Source organism: Pteropus medius, unplaced genomic scaffold (genome assembly GCF_902729225.1).
Source record: "Pteropus medius unplaced genomic scaffold, Ma_sr-lr_union100, whole genome shotgun sequence".
Taxonomy (NCBI): Eukaryota; Metazoa; Chordata; class Mammalia; order Chiroptera; family Pteropodidae; genus Pteropus; species Pteropus medius.
This window is the reverse complement of record NW_024344241.1, coordinates 3,387,122-3,411,332: the sequence shown is the minus strand read 5'-3', so window position 1 is coordinate 3,411,332 and position 24,211 is coordinate 3,387,122. Positions and strand designations below refer to the sequence as shown.

Below are 24,211 nucleotides of genomic sequence, written 5' to 3'. Positions count from 1 at the left end.
CATCCTTTCCATCCTCTAAAACCTGGACGTATATAACTCTGGAAAGGGGTCTCCTTCTCCATAAAGAATGTTTAGTTTCATTTCTCTTGTATGTTTCCTTTCTATCGGAGCCTCTGGGTTCCTAAGGTCAAAGCCACATAGCTCTAGACCATCTGGGATGTTCACCAGGGTGCTCTGGCAGCTGGCAAGTTTCCCATCTTGCCTTCCCCCTCTGGGCTTCTTCTTCCCCAATTTTCTCTGCAGCCTTTCAGTATAATAGAGTTTTGCAAACTCTCTTCACTTCTAGGATATGGGACCTAAATTCTCCAGAGAGTTTTTTCTTTAAATCTTTGCTATTTGAATTTTTTTTCACCATTTTCCTTCATATATATATATATATATATATATATATATATATATATATATATATATCAGTTCCCTTTAGCAATTGCTTTAGCAATTGCTATAAAATAGAGAAAAGAATTTCTTACAGTCAAAGAATCCCTTTGAAAGAAAATTTACCAGAGATATAAAAAGCTTTATTGCCATCACCTAGGACGCTCAGGTAAGTGCAGTATCTGCATTCTTTAAACAATAACAGTGCTCAACAAGATTGTTTCCCAACGTGAGGGCAAAGACGTGGTCAGGGCTCCTGGCCCTGGGTCTGGGTGTATAAGCATCCCCAGAAAGCGGAAACCTGGCCAGTATTGACCCCACACCAGCCTGCTGACACCTGGCCAAAGCCGACAGGGGACATAACATGCAGCCTGTCACATAAGCAGCAGCTTGAGGCCTTAATCCCCACATGTGCTCTCACGTTGGCCAGGGACCAACTACAGGCAGCTCAGGCTTCCCTGGCTGACGTCCAGCCAGCAAGGTTCAGAGACTTCGTTTCCTAATATGGGACAGAGACAGTGTGAAGCCTTTTCATTTTAAAAGATCCCCTCCCCCACCAATCTCCCACAGATGGCCTCCGTGCTAATCCTCTGTCTGCTTAGCTGAAAACTTTTCCACTCAGCAGTCAATCTTCAGTGTCCTGGTATTCTTTACTTTTTAACACAGCCAGTCCCTTGGCCCAGATTGCAGTCCTGCTGGAGCCCTGCATCTGTCTATGAATGCTGTTTTCTGAATCAGAATGTAGGGATCTTTGGGCTTCCAAAGCACGTGGACAACTTGTAGGTACAGCCTGAACTGTGTAAGTGCCAAGGATATAATTACAGAGTCCTAACTCACAAACTCAGAGATCATTTCAATAGCAAAGAAGCCACTACTCTCTGTCCCTTGTTCCTACTTTGTCTCTCCTGTCTTCTAGCTTGTCCTCCCACCTGCTTACAGATGTGCACAATTGCCTAAATACTCTTGCCCCTTAAACCAGAATATGTATATCTTATAATTCATAATCTAGAAACCTTCTTTCAAATACTACATCTTTTTTCCGGCTTATAAAACAATAATAAAAATTTTATATGATTTTTAATAATTCTGTAGGGTGCGTACTTAAATGTACATTGAGAGTTAAAAGAAAAGTAGATGATGATGATGATAATTAAACACAATCGGATGCAAATCTGAGCTGGTCTTTACTCATAATTAATTTCTTAACTTTTACACTGCTTTGGTTAAATTTCTAACACTGCTTCTGAAATCATAATATATTTGAGCAATCAGAACCATGGGAGCCTATATGTCAAGCTGAATGGTGCCTGAGGCGCTCTAATCAATCCTCATGCCCAGACACCATCCAGAGTGGAACCTGGGTGTCTTGAATACGATTTTCAGCGGTGGGGACCTTCTTGCTCCTGGACCACTGCTAATTGCTAGAAAGTTGTTCTCTTCTAACAAAAACTGCCTCTCGAGCAACTTCTACCCAGTGGCCTGATTTATTCCTTCCCTCTGGCTCACACAGATTAAAACTTTTTCCTTCCTCGGGTGACAGGCGCATCAAAGATGTGCCAGAAGTGTCTGGTGCATCCTTCCCTCCTGGGCCCTTTGCCCTGCTTACGTGCTGCCCCTCTCTCTGAGCTTTCTTCTCCAGACTGCTGAGTCTACAGACACATTACCACGTGGGCCTGTGGGGGCCGGGCAGGGCTTCAGCTGGGAGCCAAACAGATATGGCTCAACCCCTGGGTTCTTTCTGCAGTTTCACACAGGCCTGAATAGCAGCTGCTAAACACAGACAAATTCTTCTGTAGTGTGTTGTTGCCAAAAAGGAACCCTAAAAGGCAGCAATTCTTTGTCTGATAGAGCATTTGGGTTTCACACAGTTGAATTTCACTCCCCCAGAGGTCTTTTCCCTCTCAGCAAATGACACTTCATGCTTCCAGTTGCTCAGGCCAGAGTTATTCTTAACCCATTTCTGTCTCTCTCGCTCACATGGGTTTCCTCAGAAAATTATATTGCTTCTTCTTCCAAAACCTATTCAGAATCCAACCCCAGCTCCTATCTCTACCATCTGCTCCAAATCTTCACCATCTCTCACCTGGCTTATTGAGGCGCCTCCTACCTGCTCTTCCTGCTTCCACCCTCTCCCACTACAGACTCTTACAACATGAGAGCCAGAGGAGTTCTAACACATAGATCAGACAACTCCGCTAAGGAAAACAGATTCATAATCTGTGTCCTTTTCAGAGTGGAAGCTGGCATCCCCACCATGACTAGTGAGGCCATCCCTGACCTCATCTCCTCTCCCTCCTCCTGTGATTCCCACACCCTGAAGCCCCGTTCTCCCTTTTAGTGTTACTGAAACACATCAGTGCCAACCCCTAGAGCAGTGTGGTGTACTCCTACACTAACTTCAGGTGTTTGACCAGAGCTCACCTTCTCAGCAGAACTTGTCTTGACCACCCTACTTACACAGCAAACCAGCAACTAGCCTGATCCTACCCTACCCTGCTCTGCCCAGCACTCTCATCCACCCTTTTCCCTACTTGAGTTCTCTTTGTATCATCATTGTGTGACAACTTGCATTGTCTGTCTTTCCCAGTGAGGCCATAGCTCCACAAGGCGAGGTTTAATTTGCCTGATTCTACTTCGTCCCCAGTGTCTAGAACAGTGCCTGCATATAGAAAGTGCTCGATAACTATTTTTATTGAATGGTTGGTTGTTCTGTTGGTCCCATACCTCATGCTTTCCCTGTGTCCCTTTCAGGGAGAATACCAGGTTTTGCTGAAACTGTATAACGAAAACTATTCCACGGTGGCCTGTGCCAATGCTACTGTCATTTGTTCCTGAGCAACTCAAAAGCACAGCAATCTGTCTCATGAAAACTCCAAGCTCCTCAAACTGCACCTACTGTATAAGAAGAACCACTCGACCACAGAGAGAACCTCGACAAGAAGGCTCACCAAAGGAGCAGCCACTGACTTTAGCCCTAGCCCCAGACTCCACAGATGTAATGAAGCACCAGAAATTACCCACTTCTAAGCAGTCTCCTTGCAGCCACCAAGCAGGCTCGAGGGTCCATCCTTCTTCTCTAAGTGGTCATCTCATACCAGATGTTCCTGAGGAGCACTTCCTCAGTTACTCAGAATAAAGAAAGCTGTCCTACGATTGTTCCTCAAAGAATCTGAGTTCTGCAGTTATAATGTCATTTCCTCCCGACACAGTTTCCCGGGCTGATACAGCATAAATAGTTCTAAGATGTTCAGGAGATGGCAGCCCTGCCAGAATTAGCACTAGGGAAAGGTGCCTCTCCTTATGCTGGGCAAGCCCCGCATCCTTGGACTGTGAGAGACGAGAAGCTGGTGAAACCTTATAAAGAGTGACATCGAAATCTTACTTAACCAAACCTCATTACAGCTTCATCTCCAAAAGCATGGCTATTCTTGGCCTCAGCACATAATGGCTCTCATTAATGCATTTATTAATTCACTCAATGAACAACTGCTGAACACTGTGTACCAGGCCCTGTGCTCAACAAAACAGACACTGTCCCTGCCTCCATGGAGCTTGCGGTCCCTTGAAATTCTAGGAAGCCACATGTCAACCAGTGGATATGATCATTCATGTACGGAAACACTTCAGAGCCATCCATAATGAGCAGGTTGCCTGTCTGCTGTCAGAGAGCCATTTTGGCAGCCCCATCCTCTCCTGTCCCTGGATGTGCAGAATCGTATGGTGGGCCCTTCACCATCCTGTTCCCATCTCCCCACTTTTCTCCTTCCTATGTCCCTAGGCCCAACATCTGGCCCTGTCACTTTTACTAAGCGGCTGAAGTCAGATGACTGGGTTGACTTTATTATTTGCAGGTATTTTATATCCATAAAAGTGCCACTCTGTTAGAGATTAAAAGAGGAAAAAAATCCATAGTTTAAAGGTATTTGTTGCTATTAATTAGTTTCTGTACATAACTAAACTACCTAGAATAACAAGCTGTATATACCCAGTGAATCAAAAATTTAAAGCCAACATCTAAGATTTTCTGGGTTATAGAGAGACAAAGTTACACCAGAGTCCTTGTCTCTGTCTCTAAATGCCTGGGAGAAAAGACCAGTGTGCATGCCAGGTTCAAGAGCAAACCTCTGACCACCCACAGAGTGATACTGTTATGTACACAAAGAGCAACTGAGTTTCTGATCCTTTGCGATTCCTTCTAGGGAGACATTTCACTGCTTCCTCTTCAGTAAACATCCTTATTCTAGGAAAAGTCCTGGGTAGATTCTGAGCACACACATGTTCCAACAGCTCAGGACAGCATCATAGTCTCCCAAAGACAGAGCAAGGAATAGGAAACAAGCTCACTTTTTATATTTCCACAACCCAGCTGTCCCCTTTCCTATTCTTCACCCTCTTCTTAAAATTTGTCAATATGTGTATGTGTGTATGAATGAGAGAGAGTTTAAGATGCTACAGTTTGGGTTAAACAGGGATTTTCATATACAGGGCTGACCCTAGCCATGACTAAGGACACAGCAGTTGCACTAAGGGAGTGATCTAAGCGAAAAAGAAAGTGTTTTTCTGCCCCAAAATATGTCAGTCCTTAGTCTCCTGTCGGGGGCCTTAAACTTTACTGTGAGTTTCACTCCAGCAAGTTGAGAAAATTTTTCATTGTTTACAAGTCTCCTATTAAAATACAAACCATTCAGGTAAAAGAAATGGCCAAAATCATTATCACTCTTTAACACTGGGGCAGAACATAGTGACCAAGATGAGGTTTGGAATTATCACCCAGGAAGCAGGAGGCATCAAGAGGACATGGGCCACTCCAAGAAAACTCTCTTGGGCAAATATCTATGTGTGCATCTGGGGTTGGGCGGTGAGCGTGCGCAGACAGAGAACTTAATTTACTCTCAGTTTCTCATAAACAGAGTTTATTACTGTTTCAAAATCACCTCAATAAACTTCCCCGAAAAACACATCAGTTTGGTTCAAGATTATGCCATGCCCCCGGAACCAAAGAATTCATGGAAATCAGCCAGCTCCAGCCATTTTGATGCCAGAGGCCCTTCCTGTCCACACTGTCCTTGGCACTTTACCTCTGTTTCTCTGTCGTTCTTTCACTTCTGGCCTCCCTGAATATTGGCTTCACCTTCAGGCAGTGTTTCTTATAATAGCAAGTGGTTTCACACTCATACGAAGTACAAAAAAATGAGAGACACTTTTATCTCAAAACCCTGCCATTCATTCTGAGTGCAAGGTCTTAGGTCGCATGGCCACTTCTGACCAATCGCTTTGGCCCTGCACTGACTGACTTAGTCTAAGTCATATGGCCCACCCCCAGAGCTGGATTGGAGTTGGTCCCACTGGAACCATACCATTCTCTAAGTGGAAACGGGGGGAGTATGAAATGGGCAAAGGGAGAAAAAGGAGAGAGATACTTGGAGTCTGCAATACATCTAGAATTAGACAGAGCAGATTTTAGTTCTAACTCTCCTAGTTCTTACTCTAGCTAAAAGACGGAAAAATAAAAATTGTTTTCTGTCCCCTAGCTGTTAACTGGGCAAGTGAGTTAAATTCTCTGAGCCTCAGTTTCCTCACGTGTAAGTGTCGACGATAATAATATCTACCTTATAGAAATACTTTGAGAATTAAATAAGAGAATGCATATAAAGTGCCCAGAATAGTACCTGGCACATAACTCAAAAAAAGTGAGTTATTATTATGTTAAGGTGGTGCCTAGTCTCTTCGGGCTGCTGTAACGAAAGTATTATAAACTGGATGGCTTATAGACAACAAAAATTTATTTCTCGCAGGCTGAAAAGTCCAAGATCAAGGCTCTGGCAGACTTGATGTCTGGTAAGGGCTTGCTCTGTGGTTCATAGATAGCTGTTTTCTCATTGTGTCCTCACGTGGCAAAAAGGGTGAGGGAGCTCTCTGCAGATTTTTTTATAAGGACACTAATCACCTAATCACCTTGTAAAGGCCCACTTCCTAATACTATCACATCGGGAGTTAGGATTTCAACAAATGTATTTGAGGGGACACGAACATTCAGTCCATAGACGTGGGTATTCACCCACAGAGCTAAAGCCCTACTTCCTAATTTACCTCTCCTATCCCTCCTATATCGCTGGGGCAAACAGCCTTTGAGTCTCACCTTCATCCATAGCCCTCATTCCTTTTTTAAGTCCAGAAATGGTTCCTTGGCACCCTGATTTCTTCTAAGAGTGGCTAGTTTTATTAGATCTGGAATGGGGGCATGTTCACTGAGCTACATGCTCTGACCATGAACTCTGAAAAGAATTTAAGGAAAACATTTAGGTACAAGTTTTCCCCCAAAACAGAAACATTATAAATAGGCCAAAAGGACCTAGGAAAGAAAATATGTGTAATTTTTAATCGACGTTGTTTTCTGTAAAAAAAAAAAAAAAAAAAAATACACATGCAAGACGTGAAGAACTAAGTGTAACATCTGCAAATTTAACAATTACGTCTGCCTTCAGAAAAAATAACCCAAAATAGCTAGAGAGAGAACGGAAAGGGCCACATCCTGATTTTAACGGGACTTGTTAGAGAGAGAGAGCTTATCATCTCAGCAGTTCGGTTTCAGATTTGAATCGGCTACATTTTTCTCAGTCAGCAAAACAAGTTCCTCTGTCAAACTTCCTGATCATTTTATCTGGCAAGCAGGATTTGGGAAAGAGCTATTTTGCACCTAGTTTGTAAATAATGTTAGGTGAATTTTTTTGGAACTGAAGCCTTTAGTTCCTTCAAATGTACCAGCCTCAAATTTTTTTCTCTCCTCGAACCCAGCTTCCCTTTAAAATGTGTGACAAAATAAAAATTTTCCCTTCAGTATCTTGGTTTCTCATTCCTGAGGAAAATAATGTATGCACCGATGTTATTTTGACTGAAAACAATTTCTTCTCCTAGCTGATATTTTTATGGATTTCCTAAAACCCAGCTAACGATGGAAGAGAGAAAACATCCATGCCACATATGCATGCATTCTTTTATTGTGGCTATTCCTCCCTTTCTTCTACTCAGAAATGGTAGAAGAGAGTTTGGGAAGGGGCCAGAGAATATTATGAAAATGATCAAAGGGATGCAACAAGATTTCCTCATAAAGATAGACTAAAAAGATTAAAATGTGTGAAAGTAGACAGACAACAACTGAGAAAGCAGAGCAACAACAGTAATAACAACAGCGTTTTAAAGGCTAACAATTATTTGAGCATTTTCTACGTGCTGGGCATTGTGGGAGGTATTATACCTGCACATCCATACTTAATCTCGGTAACAGCCCATTGGTGGGTAATCCAATGACCCCCAGTACAGCAGAGGAAGTTGAGGTCACCAAAGTGGGGTAACTGGCCCCTGCTTATACAGGCTCCTGAATTCAGCAAGCTGGGATTTAAATCTGTCTGACTCCATCCCAGGCTCTTTCTAGCTGACACTGCCCTGGCTGTTTGGTTCGAGACTATAATAAGGAACACTTTATAGTTTTAGTTATAGGCTTGCAAGATTTGTTAAATCAAGCAGCAAACAGGCTAAAAACAAAGGTAGGCTAAAAGGGGTTAGATTAATTCACTGATAAGAACACAGCAGTGGGCATAGCAGGAGTTTTGAACAAGGGATTAGAAGCTCTAGGATTTTCCCCAGCCCTGCCACTAACTAGCATGGGAACTTGAGTGAGTTACATGATCCATTTTGTCTCAGATTTCTAAACCTTCCTAAGAGTTTATAATCTCATAACTAGAGTTGGTCTATAAACTTCTATAAAGTGCATAATATATTGTTATGCCTTTTCAAAGAGAAATTATCCATTACGTGATTAAGTAAATTGTTCATAAACTAAAGCACAAATGTAAAAATTGTACTTATGCAAATATAAAGTTCTATATCATCAATGAAAATAAATATTTTGGAATAATTAAAAAAAAAAAAGAGCAGAACAGTGGGGGAAAAATGACCATGGATGTTTAAGGAGTGTACTGATTTGAGTTCTGTGATTTGGAGGAACTTCACCACGCTCTTCAACAAAAAAATCTTTGGTCGTTTACCAAACCCACCTGGACAAATGGACTGGGATAGTCTGGCTTTCTCACTTTCTCTGTTCTTCCTTCTTTCCTTCTTTTCTTTTTTCCTTCTTTCCTTCCTCCCTCTTTCTCTTCCTTCCATAAATATTTATTCAGTACCAAGTACATAATATATAAAACATAGAACATAAAAATGAATGATGTATTATATAATCCCTTTCCAACACCAGCTTATATTTTAAGAAAAGAGAAGAAGAAAAGTTGAAAATCTCTTACGGTAAGTAAGGCAGACTGTGGTGAGTAACAAAAAAGAAGAATGAAACAGTGTGGTTTTGTGAGGAAGGCGTATGCACTGGCTTCGTGGTGGAGTGCGCAGAGCTGTACCTCGAAGGAAGGATGGGGCTTTAGAGGTCCTGGTGTCCATGACAGGACCTCGAAGGAAGGATGGGGCTTTAGAAGTCCTGGTGTCCATGACAGAAGCAGTACCAGCTATGGTTCCCTGCTGTAAACCCTGATGCTTCATTCCTGAGGACTAGGAGACACTGCATTTCTGCTATCATTGGGTAATGACCTCCATTTTTGACTAAATATATAATAAAAGAGACTTTCGCTCAAGTACATGTTTTTTTGTTAATACTTAGTTGTGATCCCTGAAACTCAACAAGTCAGCAAGTGTTTACTGAGGCCTACTGTTGACCCAGATCTCACTCTAAGCCCATCCCCCTGCCAAAGGTTCTACTTGTCACCCTCCTGACCAACTCCTTTGCATCTCTCCCTGGAGAGAGGTTATTCTCTTTACCCAGAGCATCCTCACCCCTTTTCACATATGACTCATGTTGTCTGAGTTACCTTTGGTGGTGCGAGGTGTGGGACTGACCCAGTGAGTGAGGATCTGTGCAGGGTTCCATGGGGATGAGACAATGGAGGAAGGAAAGAGAGGACAGCAGCCTGAGAAGGGCATCTGAACATAGAGGCAGCACCAAAGCACAAACAAATGCTTTGCAAGGGGAGTAGAGATTGGAGGGTTGGGGGCAGGGAGCAGGAAGCAGCTGTTTTGAGAGTGATAAGAAAGGGGCTCAGCAGACATGGTATCTTCCATGCAGTAGCCTCTACATGAGCCCAGTGCTGAAGGCCTGGACAGGCAGAGCCACTGACAGTGTATCCAACTTTCTTCCCACCACTACTTTTCAGAGCCTGACACAGTGCTCCATAAAATATAATACTCATGAGCCATAAATTTTACCAGAGCCAGGATCATGTACTTTATAACTTTTTCTCCTGTTTTAGTCTATTTGGGCAGTTATAACAAAAATACCATAGACTAGGAAGCTAATAAACAACAGACATTTATTTCTCACAGTTCTAGAGGCTGCAGGTCCAAGGTGTCGGCAGATTTGGTGTCTGGTGAGAGCTCGTCTCCTGAATCTTGACGGTCATCTTCTCTCTGTGTCCTCACATGGCAGAAGGGGGCAGGGAGCTCTCTGGGGTCCTTTTATAAGGACACTAATCCCAGTTATGAGGGCTCTACCCTCATGACCTAAACACCTCCCAAAGACCCCCATCTCCTAATACCTACCATCACAACGGGGTTAGGTTTCAATATATGAATTTTGGGGGAACTCTAACATTCAGACTATCTTGTAAGACATCTTAATGCAGAAACTCATTTCTTGATCATCTGGTATCAAGCCCAAGCTGGCCAAATCTGCAGCTCTTAGTAATGACTCCCTCCACCAGCCTGGGTAGCACACATTATATCTAGAGTCATTTAAAAGAAAAAGGTTCTTATCACTCCTGCCTTGCTCTCTGGCCATAATTTTTTATAATCATATTGGATTTGCTCACTGTTGCCTCCCAACTATTTGTTTTTACATGTCATTTTTCTCACCTTCATTTTTACAACCTGAAGTCTGTCTAATTGGCACTCATTTGTTTTTGTTCATTTTTTACATTGGATTTCATTTTTCAATATTTGATGTGTTTTGATTTCAATATTTCACAGTCACTTTCAAGCTTTCAGAATCTCGGTATCCGGAACAAGCAACTTAAGTCATCACTGAGAGCCAGGTGGCACCTGTTCTAGCTCTAAGGGAGCTCATTCCCAGAGGCTTTTCAAGGCTGGAGAAGCAACCCTCAGAGTTAGGAACTAAAAATCAACATAACTTTGGGAAAAAAAATCAATCTTCGCCTTAGCAAAGCACACCATGTCATCTCTTCTGGATATTTTGGGAGTGTAAGTGATGACGTTGGCAGAGCCTTATGGGTGAGCTCCTGGGAGAAGAGTGGAGTGGAAAGAAGGACTTGGTGTCTCAACTCCCCACGCATGTATGACAGAGCCTCAAAAAGAAGCTACAGTGAGAAGCTGAACCAGGAGTTGACTTTTACGAGGGATTCAGAAAAACTCCAGGGCACCAGTGGTATTTTGTAGGGCCTCCATGGCAATGTGGTACAGGGGCAAGAGTGGGCAAGAGGGGGCAAGAGGGGGCAGGGAGCAGGGAGCAGGGAGCAGGCAGCTATTTTGAGGGTGGATGAGAAGGAGGTGCAGGAAAACGGCATGGCTTATTCCATAAACCCAGAGGGACCCAGCACAAAGAGGGAAAGGATAACCAGGTGTGGGCATGAGTGGCATGCTGCCCCCCACACACACAATGGCAGCAACGCTCTGCCTCCACGTAGCTTTAAGAGCTAGGGCAACAGTCCTGGGAGAAGGGTGCTAAAGAATGAAATAGGAGAGAATTGCTCTTGAGCTGATATGAGGCACCAAAAATAACCAGTGGAGAATGAGAGGAATCTGCATAGATTCTGTAATATGCAAGAGAAGTAAGTGATAAGTCAGTGATATTTAATTAAGTTAGTGTTGTTAGAGTGTTTTCCTATGAACCCACAAACTGACACGTAAGAAATTCCAGTTTACTGGGAAGCAGGATTTCCCTCCCCCAGAGCCACGCCAGAATAGGAATCCCATTTCCTTACAAGTGCTCCCACCCCAGCTCCTTCTGTTTCCCCACTGACATCTGGAAGTCCATTTGGACCTCTGCACTGTCCCTATGATATTGTTTTTCCTTCTGCTCGAAGACAGACAGGATGTATTGCTCCTACTGTGAACAGAGTCCCTTCCTCACCATCCTTCTGACAATAAGCATTAGGATCCATTGTCTGTTTATATTCTGGACTGAAGCTCACACTTCGACTCCCACCACAGCATATCCATTTACCTTACTCCCAAAGCAAATATGTGGTGTGTTCCAGAGGAGAAGAAACTCCAAACTCAGAGTAACTTACAAAATATTAAACATTTATGTATATGACAAGAATAAAATTTATAGAAAAATTTGTCCTGGCTACACAGACAATATTTATAATTAATATTTATTAACCAACTGCTTAAACTCTCTTGTGTCTCTTGCTCTCCAGGCTCCACAAAAACCAGATATGGTCTCAACTTCAGGGGCATGAGCTAAAAGCCATATATGGTTCAGATTAGCAAGTTAACTGGAAGGTAGTAATTTAGCTAATGAGATGGGAATATAATTTCATCTGCCGTAGATTCAATCTCTAACTGTATAATAAGGACTCCTCGGACAGCTTTCCAACATGTAGAATAGGCTTCTTTTCAAAGAAACAAATGCCTTGTCATATAACCAGACCAAGTGCCATGCTAGGGTCAACTACTAGGATTGATGACACCTTTGTGTGAATTAGAAACCAGAATTCTTGGTGGAACCAGAATCAGTGGCATATGACTTGGCAAGAAGATGACACCTTTACACAAATCAAAGGGTGCTGCTCCTTCGGGCAGACACAGGTCCATGCCCAGATACACAGCTTGGTATGTGAGTACATGCTGATTTCGGTCCCCTATATCCTCTTGTGCTGTCCATAACCTACAAACCTTACCCAGTGGCCTAGGCCAAGCTTCGACGTCTCCTTCCTCCACACGGTACATATTGAAGAAAGAGAGCTAACTAAAGGGAATATTCTTCTTTAGGAAGGTATTGGTCTCTACCTGTTTCTTGATGATTCCTGATCTCATTATCACCCCATCCTACTCCAGTCCCTGCTCACCATTACCAATTCACCAAACTTAATAAAGAGGCATCCTAGCTAAAAGTTGTTCTGGAGGCAAAACTGCTAAAGAAACACATCAACTTCTCTCTAATCTTGCTTGTCTCTTGTCATTTTTCACATCGACTGGGAACTGAGCTTGTTCCGGTATAACAACAAAAAGTCATTAACAACCTTGCTCCGTGACAGCCTTGCTCTTATCCAAAATACTACTACATCACTTTTGGAATTTAACTCCCTCTAAGAAGCTGTCCATCTTCTGATGCTCAGGCTGGGTTAAAGACCCCCTTTGGGGCTCTCCTAGCACTCCCCACTTGCCTTTAACGTGACACTCGCCACATTCTACTTTAATTGCTTGTTTACTTTTCGTCTGCCCTACTACAACATAAGCATCCTGAGAGAAGAAACAAGGTCTTGTTCACCTTCGAAGAAATCTCCAGTGCTTGGTTTAAAATTCTTGTTTAATAAATGGTCTAAGGCAGAGGTCCCCAACCGTTCTGGCACCAGGGACCAGTGCTCTTATGAGAATCTAATGCCTGATGATCTGAGGTATAGCTGAGGTGGTGATGCTAGCGCTGGGGAGCAGCTGCAAATACAGATGAAACTTCACTTGCTCGCCTACCGCTGACTTCCTACTGTTAAACCCAGTTCCTAACAGGCCACGGACTGGTACCTGTCCGCAGCCCAGGAGTCTAAGGAATAAAATAACACTGATCGTGTGCTGTACTAGTTTGCTAAGTCCGCTGTAACAAATTACCACAAACCGAGTGGCTTAGGACAACAGAAATATATTATCTCACAGTTCTGGAGGCCAGAGGTCCAAAATCAAGATATCAGCAGGGCCATGTTCCCCCTGAAGGTGCCTGGGAAGAACAAGTCTGTGCCTTTGCCTCTCACAGTTTCTAGTATATCTAAGTGTGCCTTGGCTTACAGATGTGTCATGCCAATCCTCCATCTTCACATGGCCTTATTCCTGTATGTCTTCACTTCATCTTCCCTTGGTATAAGTCTGTCTCTGTGCCCAAATTTCCTCTTTTGTAAGGTCATACATCACACTGGATTTGGGCCCACTCTAATGACTTCATTTTAATTTAATTACCTCTATAAACTTATTTCCAAATGAGGTCACATACTAAATTAATGGGAGTTAGAACTTTAGCATATCTTTTAGGGGGATACAATTCTACCCATAACATAACATTTTCATACAGATAATTTTACTTAATCCTCGTAGCAATCCAGTGAAGAAGGAAGTACAATTTCCATTATTCATAATATTACAGATGTGAGACTCTATGAGAGAAGAGAGCACAAGGCAGTAAGTAATAGAGCCAAGTCTAGTACCTACATGCATGTGACTTCAACACTAGACATCAGAGTGTCATGGTGGAGACAAGTATGGACTTGGGGTACAGGTGGACCACAATCAAAGTCCTGTCCTTGCCACCTCTGGGCCATGAGACCACCATCCCCCATCTGTTAAATAGTGACAATAACAGAACCTAAGTCATTATGTCATTTGGAGATATAATGTAAGTAAAGCAATTACCATATAATGTGTGTCACAGAGGTTGACAAAAATTAGCTAATATCATATCATAATATGACTCTAACTCCATCTTCCTAAGAAGCAGACCCAGGGACAGTACCAGAGCTCAGTTAGAAAAGAGGCCAAAGTTTTGGTTTATCTCTGTGGAGGATGAGACTTCTCTTGCAAAGTCCGTCCATTCTTGTATCCATGAAGAAGCCACCTGCTTCTTTTTCAGCAATCATCTCCTCCAGTTCATATATGATATTCTGAGCAAAACAGGGGTGTACAGGAACAGCAGCTGCACCCAGACATCTTCCCTCTGGTATTCCATTGCCAGTAGCTCTCTATATCTGTCCCTCCCTCATCTTTGTCCCTATTTTCACTATTTCACAAAGACAAGTAACAATGAAGCTAATTTAATGTAACCACAAATCACAGAAATCCTTTAGAGTTTCTTGTGGTCCAAGAATACACAAGGCAGAAAAAGAGCTGACTATTGATCTTAAAAATTTCCAACAAAGTAAAACCCATACTCTGCTGGAGGTATCTTTCAGTAACTAGCAACTCAACAAACCTAAAGTTTACATCTCACCCAATTCCTTCCTTCTTTCCTTTGTGCTGAAAGTGGTTTAAACTTGAGAGTATGGTGCCATTGAAAAACAGATGGTGGTTGAGTCTCAGCTCCATCACTTCCTGGTTGTGTGACCTTGAGCAAGCTACTTAATTCTTCTATGCCTCAGCTTCCTCATCTGTAACATGGGATAACAGTTTTTTGCCTCACAGATTGTTGTATGGAATATGTAACATGTCGAGCTTAGCAGGCATTTGATAAATTTTTCTCCTTCCTTTCCTCTACTGAGTCATTTTTAATTGCTTACATTCAAATAAGCATATAACATTTATATAGAACATTAGAACAATTCTAAGGATAGCCAATAAGGAAATGTGGATTCTAAATTCCCCGATGCAACTTATATCTTGAAAAATATAAAGGTCGGTTTAGGATGATGAAAAAGTTCTGGAGATGAACAGCGATGATTACACAACAAAGTGAATGTGCTTAATGCCACTGAAAACTTAAAAACGGTTAAAAAGGTAAATTTTGTTATGTATAGTTTACTAAAATTTAAAAGAAAAAAATAGTAAAAAAAAGGAATTCATTCTGAGACTATGGAAAAGAAAATGGAACCCTGAATGTTTACTACTTGACACGCCCTTTCAAAAATCTAATATTTTTTGCAAAGCATTCACTACTGTATAAATCTACTCAGAATTCTTTGATCTTAAAATTTTGGTAGACATTGACATTATTATAAAAACATCTTCAAAAGCATTGCTTGAATGTTTCTCAAAAAGCTTTGTTCTTTGTAAGGGTAGCAGTCCCTTTAACCGAGGCTGGGAAGAGATTAAAATTTTCTTAATGGAATAGGAAAATATCTCTTATCAGAGAAATACTAAGAGTGAAGCTCTTGGCCCTCTTGAGACTCATAACACTGAGAAGATTCCCTCCACCTACCTGTCTCTCTTTCTTTCTCTTTTTCTGATGAAAGGAAGGAAACGAGGCTCAGATGCAAGGCAAACAAACGAATTTGTTCAAGTAGCACGGAGAGAAGATAACTGAAAATCAGTGACCTTGAACACCTTGACCCAGGATTTAACCTAAAATGGTTTCTTCAGTCCTTGAGGGCTTATTAGTGGCTTGCTTTTAAGGGCACCACACTAGGTACTTTCTCATAAATTAGGCAATTTAAAAGTCACCACTACCTGTGAAGTAATTCTATCCCCGTTTAAAATAATTTTTTTTAAAATAAGGTTCAAAAAGGTTAAACAAGTCACCCATTTACCAGGATTAAAACTAGTATCTGATCAGTAATTCAAGTAGAGTCATTCTTAGCAGAACCATGTTTTTGACAAAGTATGGAGACCAGGAGTATGTGTGGGCAGCATGGCAGGCCCCCAACTGGGACTGTGGTCCAAGCTCTTAAAGCTAGGTGAAGGCCCAGCCTCACCGTCATCATGCACGGCACCCCTGGGCCTGCTTGTTCTTCCTCCCCTTTGCGCTAACACACAGTGTGACTCAGTCATCCATGTTCCTTCAGTGAGTGTTCTTCATGCCTCTCCCACGTGGCCCTGTGCTGGGAGGGTAGTGTGGGGGTAGAGGATCACAGTGTGAAAAGGTAGGCATGGCATCTGTTCTCAAGACAGTAACAACAAGAAAAGTATAAAATGTGAACACAGGACCCTATGAGACCCATCTGTTTTAGTTTCCTGTCATTGCTATACTAAATCGCCGTAAATTTAGTGGTCTGCAGAACACAAATTTATTATCTTTCAGTTCAGAAATCTGAGGATGTCAAAAATCTGAAATGGATCTCACTAGACTAAAATCAAGGTGAAGGCAGGATTGTGTTCTTCTACAGGATCTAGGGAAGAATTCATTTCATGCCTTTGAGCCACCTTCATTCCTTGGTTCATAGCCTTTTCTACCATCATCTTCAAAATGTTGCATCTCTCCGTGTCTTTCTTCCATAGTCACATCTTCCTTGGAGTCTCTCCTGCTTCCCTTTTCCACCTTTAAGGAAACGTGATTACATTGGACTCACCTGAATAATCCAGGATCATTTCCACATCTCGGTGTCCTTAATCAAACCTGCTAAAGTCCTTTTTACCTTATAATGCAACAGGTTCTAGGGATTAAATTAGGGATATCTTATTCTGTCTTCTTCACCAAACCAGATTGGGGGACACAAACTAGGCTCCAAAAGGAGGGACTGACTTCAGTGAGACCCTTTCTATATTTTTTTAAAAATAAAATGGATCCCTTGTTAAATTAAAATATTCCAACTCAGTGCCACCTAGTAACAGAAAATCTCTGATAATCTTGAATCATTCATAGTTAGTTACAGAGAGGTAGAGCTGGCAGAGTCCGTACAAAAGTATTTGTGCACAATATGGAGTTTCCTCAAAAAACACAGGATTACCACATTATCCAGCAATTCCATTTCTAGGCATATGCCCAAAAGAATTGAGAATGGGGACTCAAACAGATATTTGTACACTCAATTTCAAAGCAGCATTCTTCATGATAGCCAAAGGTAGAAACAACCCAAGTGTCCATCAATGGATGAATGGATAAACAAAATGGAATATTATTCAGCCTTAAAAAGAAAAGAAAGTCTGATACATGTTACAAATGGATGAACCTTGTGGACATATGCTCAGTGAAATATGTCTGACATGAAAGGCAAATACTGTAGACTTCACTTACATGAGGTACCTAGAGTAATCAAATTCATAGAGACAGAAAGCAGAATGGTGTTTTTCAGGGACTGGGGACAGGAAAATGGGGAGTTAGTGTTTAATGGGGACAGAGTTTCAGTTTGAGAAGATGAAAAAGTTCTATGGGTAGGTGATGGTGATGGTTGCACAACAATGTGAATGTACTTAATGCCACTGAACAAGGAGTTGAGATGATAAATTTTACATTATGTGTATTTTACCACAACAACAAAAAAAACGTCTTTGTGGATTTCTTTAAATTTAAATAATTGCTTAAGAAATGAAGCAGAAATGCCAGAGAAGCTTTAATGAAGAGCACAGTCTTTTAGTCAGTTCTTAGTTTGTTGTTATCAGTTCTTCTATACCTGAAGTTTATATTGAACTAAATTGCCAGACCAGGTAGAGACACAAAAAGGCCAGAAACCCCCCTACATGCCATCCTCTGCCTTAGAATCCAAGCCATGTTTTCTGTCTTTTTTCTTTGTCACATTTTCCCCACCACCTCTAGCCCCATCTCCAGTCCCAGTCACCTTCTTAGGAGCTCTTTGACAGCCAGGATGCCGCACAAGCATCTGTAGGTTTTCCACACTCTCAGCTGCCCCCTCACAATTCCTGGACAGTGCAAGGTGATTCGCCTGCCATTCGATCTTATGTAGGGACCCAAAGAGCTCCAGACCCTAAGGTGTAGACTATAAATCCAAATTACTCACACATACTTTTTTGTATTATGTTTGTATCCCTAGAAAATTAAATTTCTCTTAAACATTTCCAATTTTTAGTCAGTGCCTTTATTTACTCTTTCATTTTCCTTGTTGAAAACAAGACACAAGTATCTCTAAAGCAGCTCACCAGCCTCCCACACAAGCCAACACAGAGATTTGAATCCATGTGAAAGAGAAAGTGTGAGCTTGACAGAGCTTAAGTGGGCCCCAAGAATTCCCGGGGCCCACAAAACCCTTCAAGACACAGGTATGTGGGGCCTCTGGGGGCTGAGAGAGAAGAGGTGGGACATTGAGGCTGTAACACAAAACTCGAGGCTCAGCTGCTGATGTGGCTGGTCAGCCACACAGCTCCACAGGACACCGAGGGCCACAAATGTGGGAAAAAGGCCACATTCTGAGGGAGAACTAGTAGACCCTTATAGATTATTTGTAAGTCTATCAAGAAAAAGATAAAGCATGTGACGCACTCAATACAACACTTAACACAGATAGCAAATGCTCGATAATGGAAGCTATCATCATCTGTTATTATTACTAAATGACTTGGGTCATAATGAAATCCAATCAAGAATGGGTGTTGGGCTTAGCACTTCACTCCAAAATAACATATCCTAACTAAGCATTTTCATGACCTGAGTAAAGACCCAATGGTCTTTATTCATGGAATTAAGAATTTGTGTCTCTGAAAGATGGGCTCATAGAAGCAATGCCCTCTGCTTAAGGAATCCTCACCCCGCCCCCATCCCCACCCAGGTTTCTAATTGTGACTTGGTTTCTCACGTAGACTCAGAGGTTGGGTCAAATCCTACAGTCCTTGTAAAACCGGGGATGGGGTCAAGGTTTCAGTTCCAGCCTTACCATAGACAAGCTCTCTAATATTGAGTATGTGTTTTTACTTCTCTGGGTCTCAGTTTCCTGGACTAAATTATCTCAAATATCTCTTTGGTCCTAACATCCTGCTTTATTGAGCATCCCAATTCACTACAGTTACGTTTTTCACAGCAACTAAATGAACTCAGTATTCTTTATCAGTTCTCCTCTCTTGGGTTTGAGATGAGCTATTTCCCCTGATCCTTGTTATTCCAGAGAGAAATGATAAAAATTTAGTTTCTGGATTTATAGCCTGGGAGCAAAGCCCCACCTCATGGAGAGGCACGCAGATTTAGTCATTCTGTCTTCAAATCCCTCAAGTGCATAAGTTCCAGCTTCTTTTCAACTGTAAAATAAAGATGAAGTTAAACTTCAGTTTGCAAAGAATGATTGAGCTTTTAAAAAATTCATGAATTATACATCTTAATAAATGTCACTGAGTGGCAAATTTATACTACCAGTCAGAGAAGAAGAGAAAATGTAGCCTCTTTAGTTTGGCCTAAGCTCCTGTTGACCAGGTAGCAGAGGAAAGATCACTAATGTATAGACTGATCTCCCAACTTAGTTAGATGCAGTAAGTTAAACAGTCCCGTTGGTATTCATTCTTTGGGGAATTATATCTCAGTCACCCATTTCCATGCCCACCCCTTCCATGATGGTATCTAGTGTATGAGGGAGGAGGCCTCCTGTGACCTCATGGTGGTGGAATGAGGAGTTTGGGGATCCAGGAACTATCCTCAGTCCCAGGCTCATCTCGGCCCATCGGGCACTAAAGTAGAGTTGGCCTGACGTTGTCTGTCGGATCTGCCAGTCTGCTGATGAGGTTGTGCCTCATAAACCCGTGGCCCATTCTTTCCCACTGGGTCCCCGCACTGATTCAGCCTTCCTCAGCTCTCACTGGTCAACAGACTACTGGTCTGAGTTTCCTGGCCAGACTCTGTGGTGTGACTGCTCACCTCACCACAGTGGGCCCCATGGCTAATTCATGGGCTTTCGACTCAGCATTGTGCCATGTGAGAAACTTGGTAGGGCTGAGAGTGTTAACCAGACTCATTTTCTGATCAGCTGTGTCCCACCACCATGCCAAATCATCCCACATGAGCATAAGTCCCTGCATGGCATCTTCCAAATGATTCAGAAGGAAAACGTGCCCCCATCCCATCCACTCCCACCTTCTCTTTGATTTGTCTGTCACCAGCAATATTGATAGGGATTTGAAGTGTTTGCAATATTCCCACCATGTCCAATTTCATGCTGCCAACTATGTAACAATCGGCCTATAAAACTGCTGAAATTTTAACAACTAGCTCTCAAGAGCTGGTACAAACCATCTTCAACACACCTGGATATTCTGACTCTCTCAAAACTTTCCATCATAAAGCTAGAAAATTGCAACAAACTTCCAACTACCTCTCCTGCCTCTCTCACTATTTTTTCACTCATCATCTCCCAGGATGAAAAGGAATGAATTTTCCCTCTTTCCTCTACCCAGAACAGTAATCTGCATAAGCGAGACAAGCATCTTCTCTACATTGTGGAATGACCTCTAAGATCTGAGCCTCCCAGGCCTTGGTTCTTGAGATGCTAAACAGGAGCTGAAAATATTAGAAAATGTTTCCCTTGACCAGAGCTTATTGTCAGGCTGTAAAAATCAATTTTGAATGTCAGAAGCTGAACATTATGTTATTCATATCAGATCATTTCCGTTGGTCTGTTTTCAAGTTCACTGACTCTTTCCTCTGTCATCTCCATGGAGTACATTCAGTTTTTTTAATTTTGGTTATCATATTTTTCACTTCAAAAATTCCCATTTCGTTCCTTTTTTCTATTTAATGTTTTCTATTTCTTTGCTGAGAGTTTCTGTCTTTCCACTGATTTGGAGAAGATATTCCCTTTCTTACTTTTTATAATTACCGCCTTAAAGTCTTTGTCAGATAATTGCAACATCTGTGACATCTTGGTTTCGGTACATGTGGTTCTTTTTCCACGCAAGTTAAAGTGTTCCTGGTTCTTTGTATACTACGTAATTTTGGATTGTTTCCTGGATATTTTCGATATTATGTTATAAAGCACTAGGTTTTATTTCAAAACTATGGAGACTATTGATGTTTTTGTTTAGGCAGGCAAACTACTTTGTTTAGCAGACTCTTGTTAGGTTCAGGCTGCAAGTACTGACTGGCCTTCTGTCCATGTGGTTTAAATGTCAGTGCCATTTTCAAAGCTTTTGCTATGCTATTCAGACATATCCCACACATGTACCAACCAGTGGCTGGACTGTGGTCTCTGGTGTGGTTCAGTTCTCAAAGTCTGTGACATTCTGTCTAGGTTCAGATTCAGGTTTGTGCAGCTCAGGGGTGAGTCTGTGGGTTCATAAACAATTTTATGAGGTTGCTTTTCTGAGCTCCTCTCCGTGATCTCCCCAGTATTTTCTGGTCCCATGGGACTTTTCTTTTCAATCTCCAGCCAGAAATCTCTGCCATACACCTGCTGCAACTGAGTCCACATCTGGGGCTAAGCACTGGAGGGAAAACAGCAAGCGTTTGTTTAGTCCACACTCTTGGGACCACAGCTCCTCCCTCAGAGTTTTGGGGTCCCCACTGCTGCCACTGTTCTTGCTGTCACCTCAGGATTTCTTAGGGGCTGGAATGCAGACAAATGGAGAAAAGGAAGAATAATGTGAGGATTTCCTACTCCCTCTTAGCACTAGGAGATCCCTTTTCCACTTTTCAAACTTGAACCAGGCTGCTTCTCCTGGATCTTTCTCTGTGCTGATGTCACCTTTCAGGTTTCAGGCTATGCTGAGTCTGAGAAATACTGGAGGGGAAAATGTAAACTCACCACCGGCTTAGTGGCCCTTCAGGTGCTAGCCCTCTTCCTCAATCCACTTGCTACTACTTACCCTTCGGAGTCCTCAAATAGCTCTTCCATGCATTCTGTCCAGGTTTTATAGCTGACTTCAGTGGGAGAGACAGGGTGGAGAATGTTTAATTCATGTTATCCAGAACCAGACCCCCCACAATGTAATCAGAGAGATCTTTCTAAAGCACGAAGCTGACTATGTCCCTCCTTGCTTATATATCTTTAAAGCCCCCAATCTCGTGCTCTCAAACCCCTCCATCTGTGATACAGTCCCCTCATAATCTGGTCTCTCCTCTTTCCATCTTCTAGCCATCCCCATCTTTCACTTTATTCCAAAATAACACCGAGCCACTTGCAGCTCCTGAAGCCATAGTGCTCTCCTGACCTCTCAGCTTTTGCACACGCTGCCGCCTTACCTACAATGTGCTTCTCCCTTCTTTCCCAGCTTCTTTTCCCATATGTCTTTCAACAGTTGAGATGTCACTTTCTCTGGGAAACTGTTCCTTATCCACAGAATGGGCGCACTTTCTCCCACTGCATTCTCTGTACTGCAGTCACTTGCTCATCTATCCGTCTTCCACTGGCTGCCCACCAGACTGTGAGCACTTTACAGGCAGGGCTGTGTTTTCTTCAGTTTCTAATAGAGGATCGTCACTTACTAAGTTCTAATCAACATCTGCAGAATTGAATTGTGTTGGTACCAACGGTGCCCCCGAGCTGTGGATTTCCTACCCTTAAACTGCTGTCTCCTTGGTGGATGCCCCCAAATAACTCCCTCCCATTTGGTTTTCTGTCAAGGATATGCTGCATCCTGAATCTGAGACTCCACCCTGATTCCTGGTTTGCCCTCTCCAGACCTCTATTGTCCCCCAGATTTCAGCCTATCTTTAAACTTACATGGCTGAGTGATGCTTCCTCAGATGACTATCCCTTGACCTCAGCCAATATCTGTGAAATTGAACTCTACCAGTATCCACAGCACCTCAGGAAGCAGGTTTCCTCTCCTGAACCTCTGGCTTCTTTGTCCAAGCCCCTGAAAACCACTGGAGACTGACCAAGTGGACCATGATTTCCTGGTTCATTTTACTGCCCCCACCCCTATCTGTCTGCCTAGGCCCCACACTATCCAAATGAAATCTGATGTGCAAACTATATATGAATTTTTAATTTTCTAGTAGCCACATTTTTAAAAAGGGAAAAGAAACAGGTGAAATTAATTTCAATAATATATTTTATTTATCACAATATATCCAAATATTATCATTTCAACAAGTAATCAATATTTTAAAAATTATTGGGGAAATATTTTACATTCTTGTTTTCGTATTACGACTTCAAAATCTAGTCTGCATTTTATACTTATAGCACATCCCAATTTGGACGTGCCTCATTTTGAGTGCTTGAAAAAATGACTACGTGTGGCCGTTGGATACTGGCCAGTGGATATTGGACAACACGTGACTAGAGATTGAATATTAATAGTAATAGTAATAGCTAACGCTGTGTTTTTACAACATGTGCAGCTTCTAGTGAACCTCTAAGACTTTTCTTGCATTATCAAATTTAATCCTCACAGCAATCCTATAAGCTAGGGACTGTTTTAACTCCATGTTACCAATGAGCAAACAGTCTCACAGATTAAGCACTTGTCCAAGGTGACACAAGCAGTTCAGTGGCAGAGTCCAAGCCAGAACCAGGCTGGTGTATCTCTAGGCGGATGTGTTTACTACTCCTCCACACTGCTTCCTAACCTATGGGACATTTAGTAAATATGAAACTAATTAACCCTCAGATGTCACACACTGAAAGTATGTATGAGGGCTAAAAATGCTGTGGATTAATATAGCCAAAAAGTTTTCATGAGTAAATTCATGTTTTGAAAGTCATCAGAGAGAACCACCATATCCTTCCAGAAAATAGTCTCTTTCATCCCAAATCGCCCCCCCCCCCCCACCATCCCTGTCTTACTGCTAGCAAAGAAAGCCAAAGAATGGTTCTGGGTTGAATCAATGACAAGCGTGACAAAGGGTAACATTCGTTATGTTCTCAATCTTTGAAATGTTTTTCTCTTTTTTAATTAGAGAAAGTTAGTTTTCAACAGATTTAACAGACAATTAAAAATCAAGCTGGTTTCCTTCTTGGTCCCTTCATTCAACAAACTCTGTTAGCTTCCGAGGCCAATTTTCTTAGCTGGGCACACAGTAGAGAGGATTTAGCTGCTTTCTTATGTGCTATTTTCAAAGCCTTTTCCATGATAAACATGAGTGGTTTATTTCTCTTGTCCTTACTAAGAGGGACGCTCTCCTAGTAACAGGAAAATGAGATCTGCTACCACACTCACCAGATGGAATAAATATCATATTCCAGTAATAATCCTAGATAATTAAACTTTTCTTTGTGCCATGATTTATCCTCAGAGAATATTAACTCTTTTAACCTTTAGACTTTACATAGAAAATGTAGATGTTTTTCAATTAGAATTAAGTTCT

The 24,211-nt window shown here is 42.0% G+C and overlaps 1 protein-coding gene across 1 annotated transcript in view; it reads left to right on the top strand.

Annotated features, from left to right (window-relative positions):
* LY86 (lymphocyte antigen 86) overlaps positions 1–3,538 on the top strand; it is a 70,000-nt gene extending 66,462 nt beyond the window's left edge. Inside the window, exon 5 of the mRNA XM_039869402.1 lies at positions 3,127–3,538. Within this exon, the coding sequence (XP_039725336.1) occupies positions 3,127–3,210 (84 nt within the window). The 3' untranslated portion in view covers positions 3,211–3,538. The remainder of the gene's footprint in view (positions 1–3,126) is intronic.
* The last annotated feature ends 20,673 nt before the right edge of the window (positions 3,539–24,211 follow it).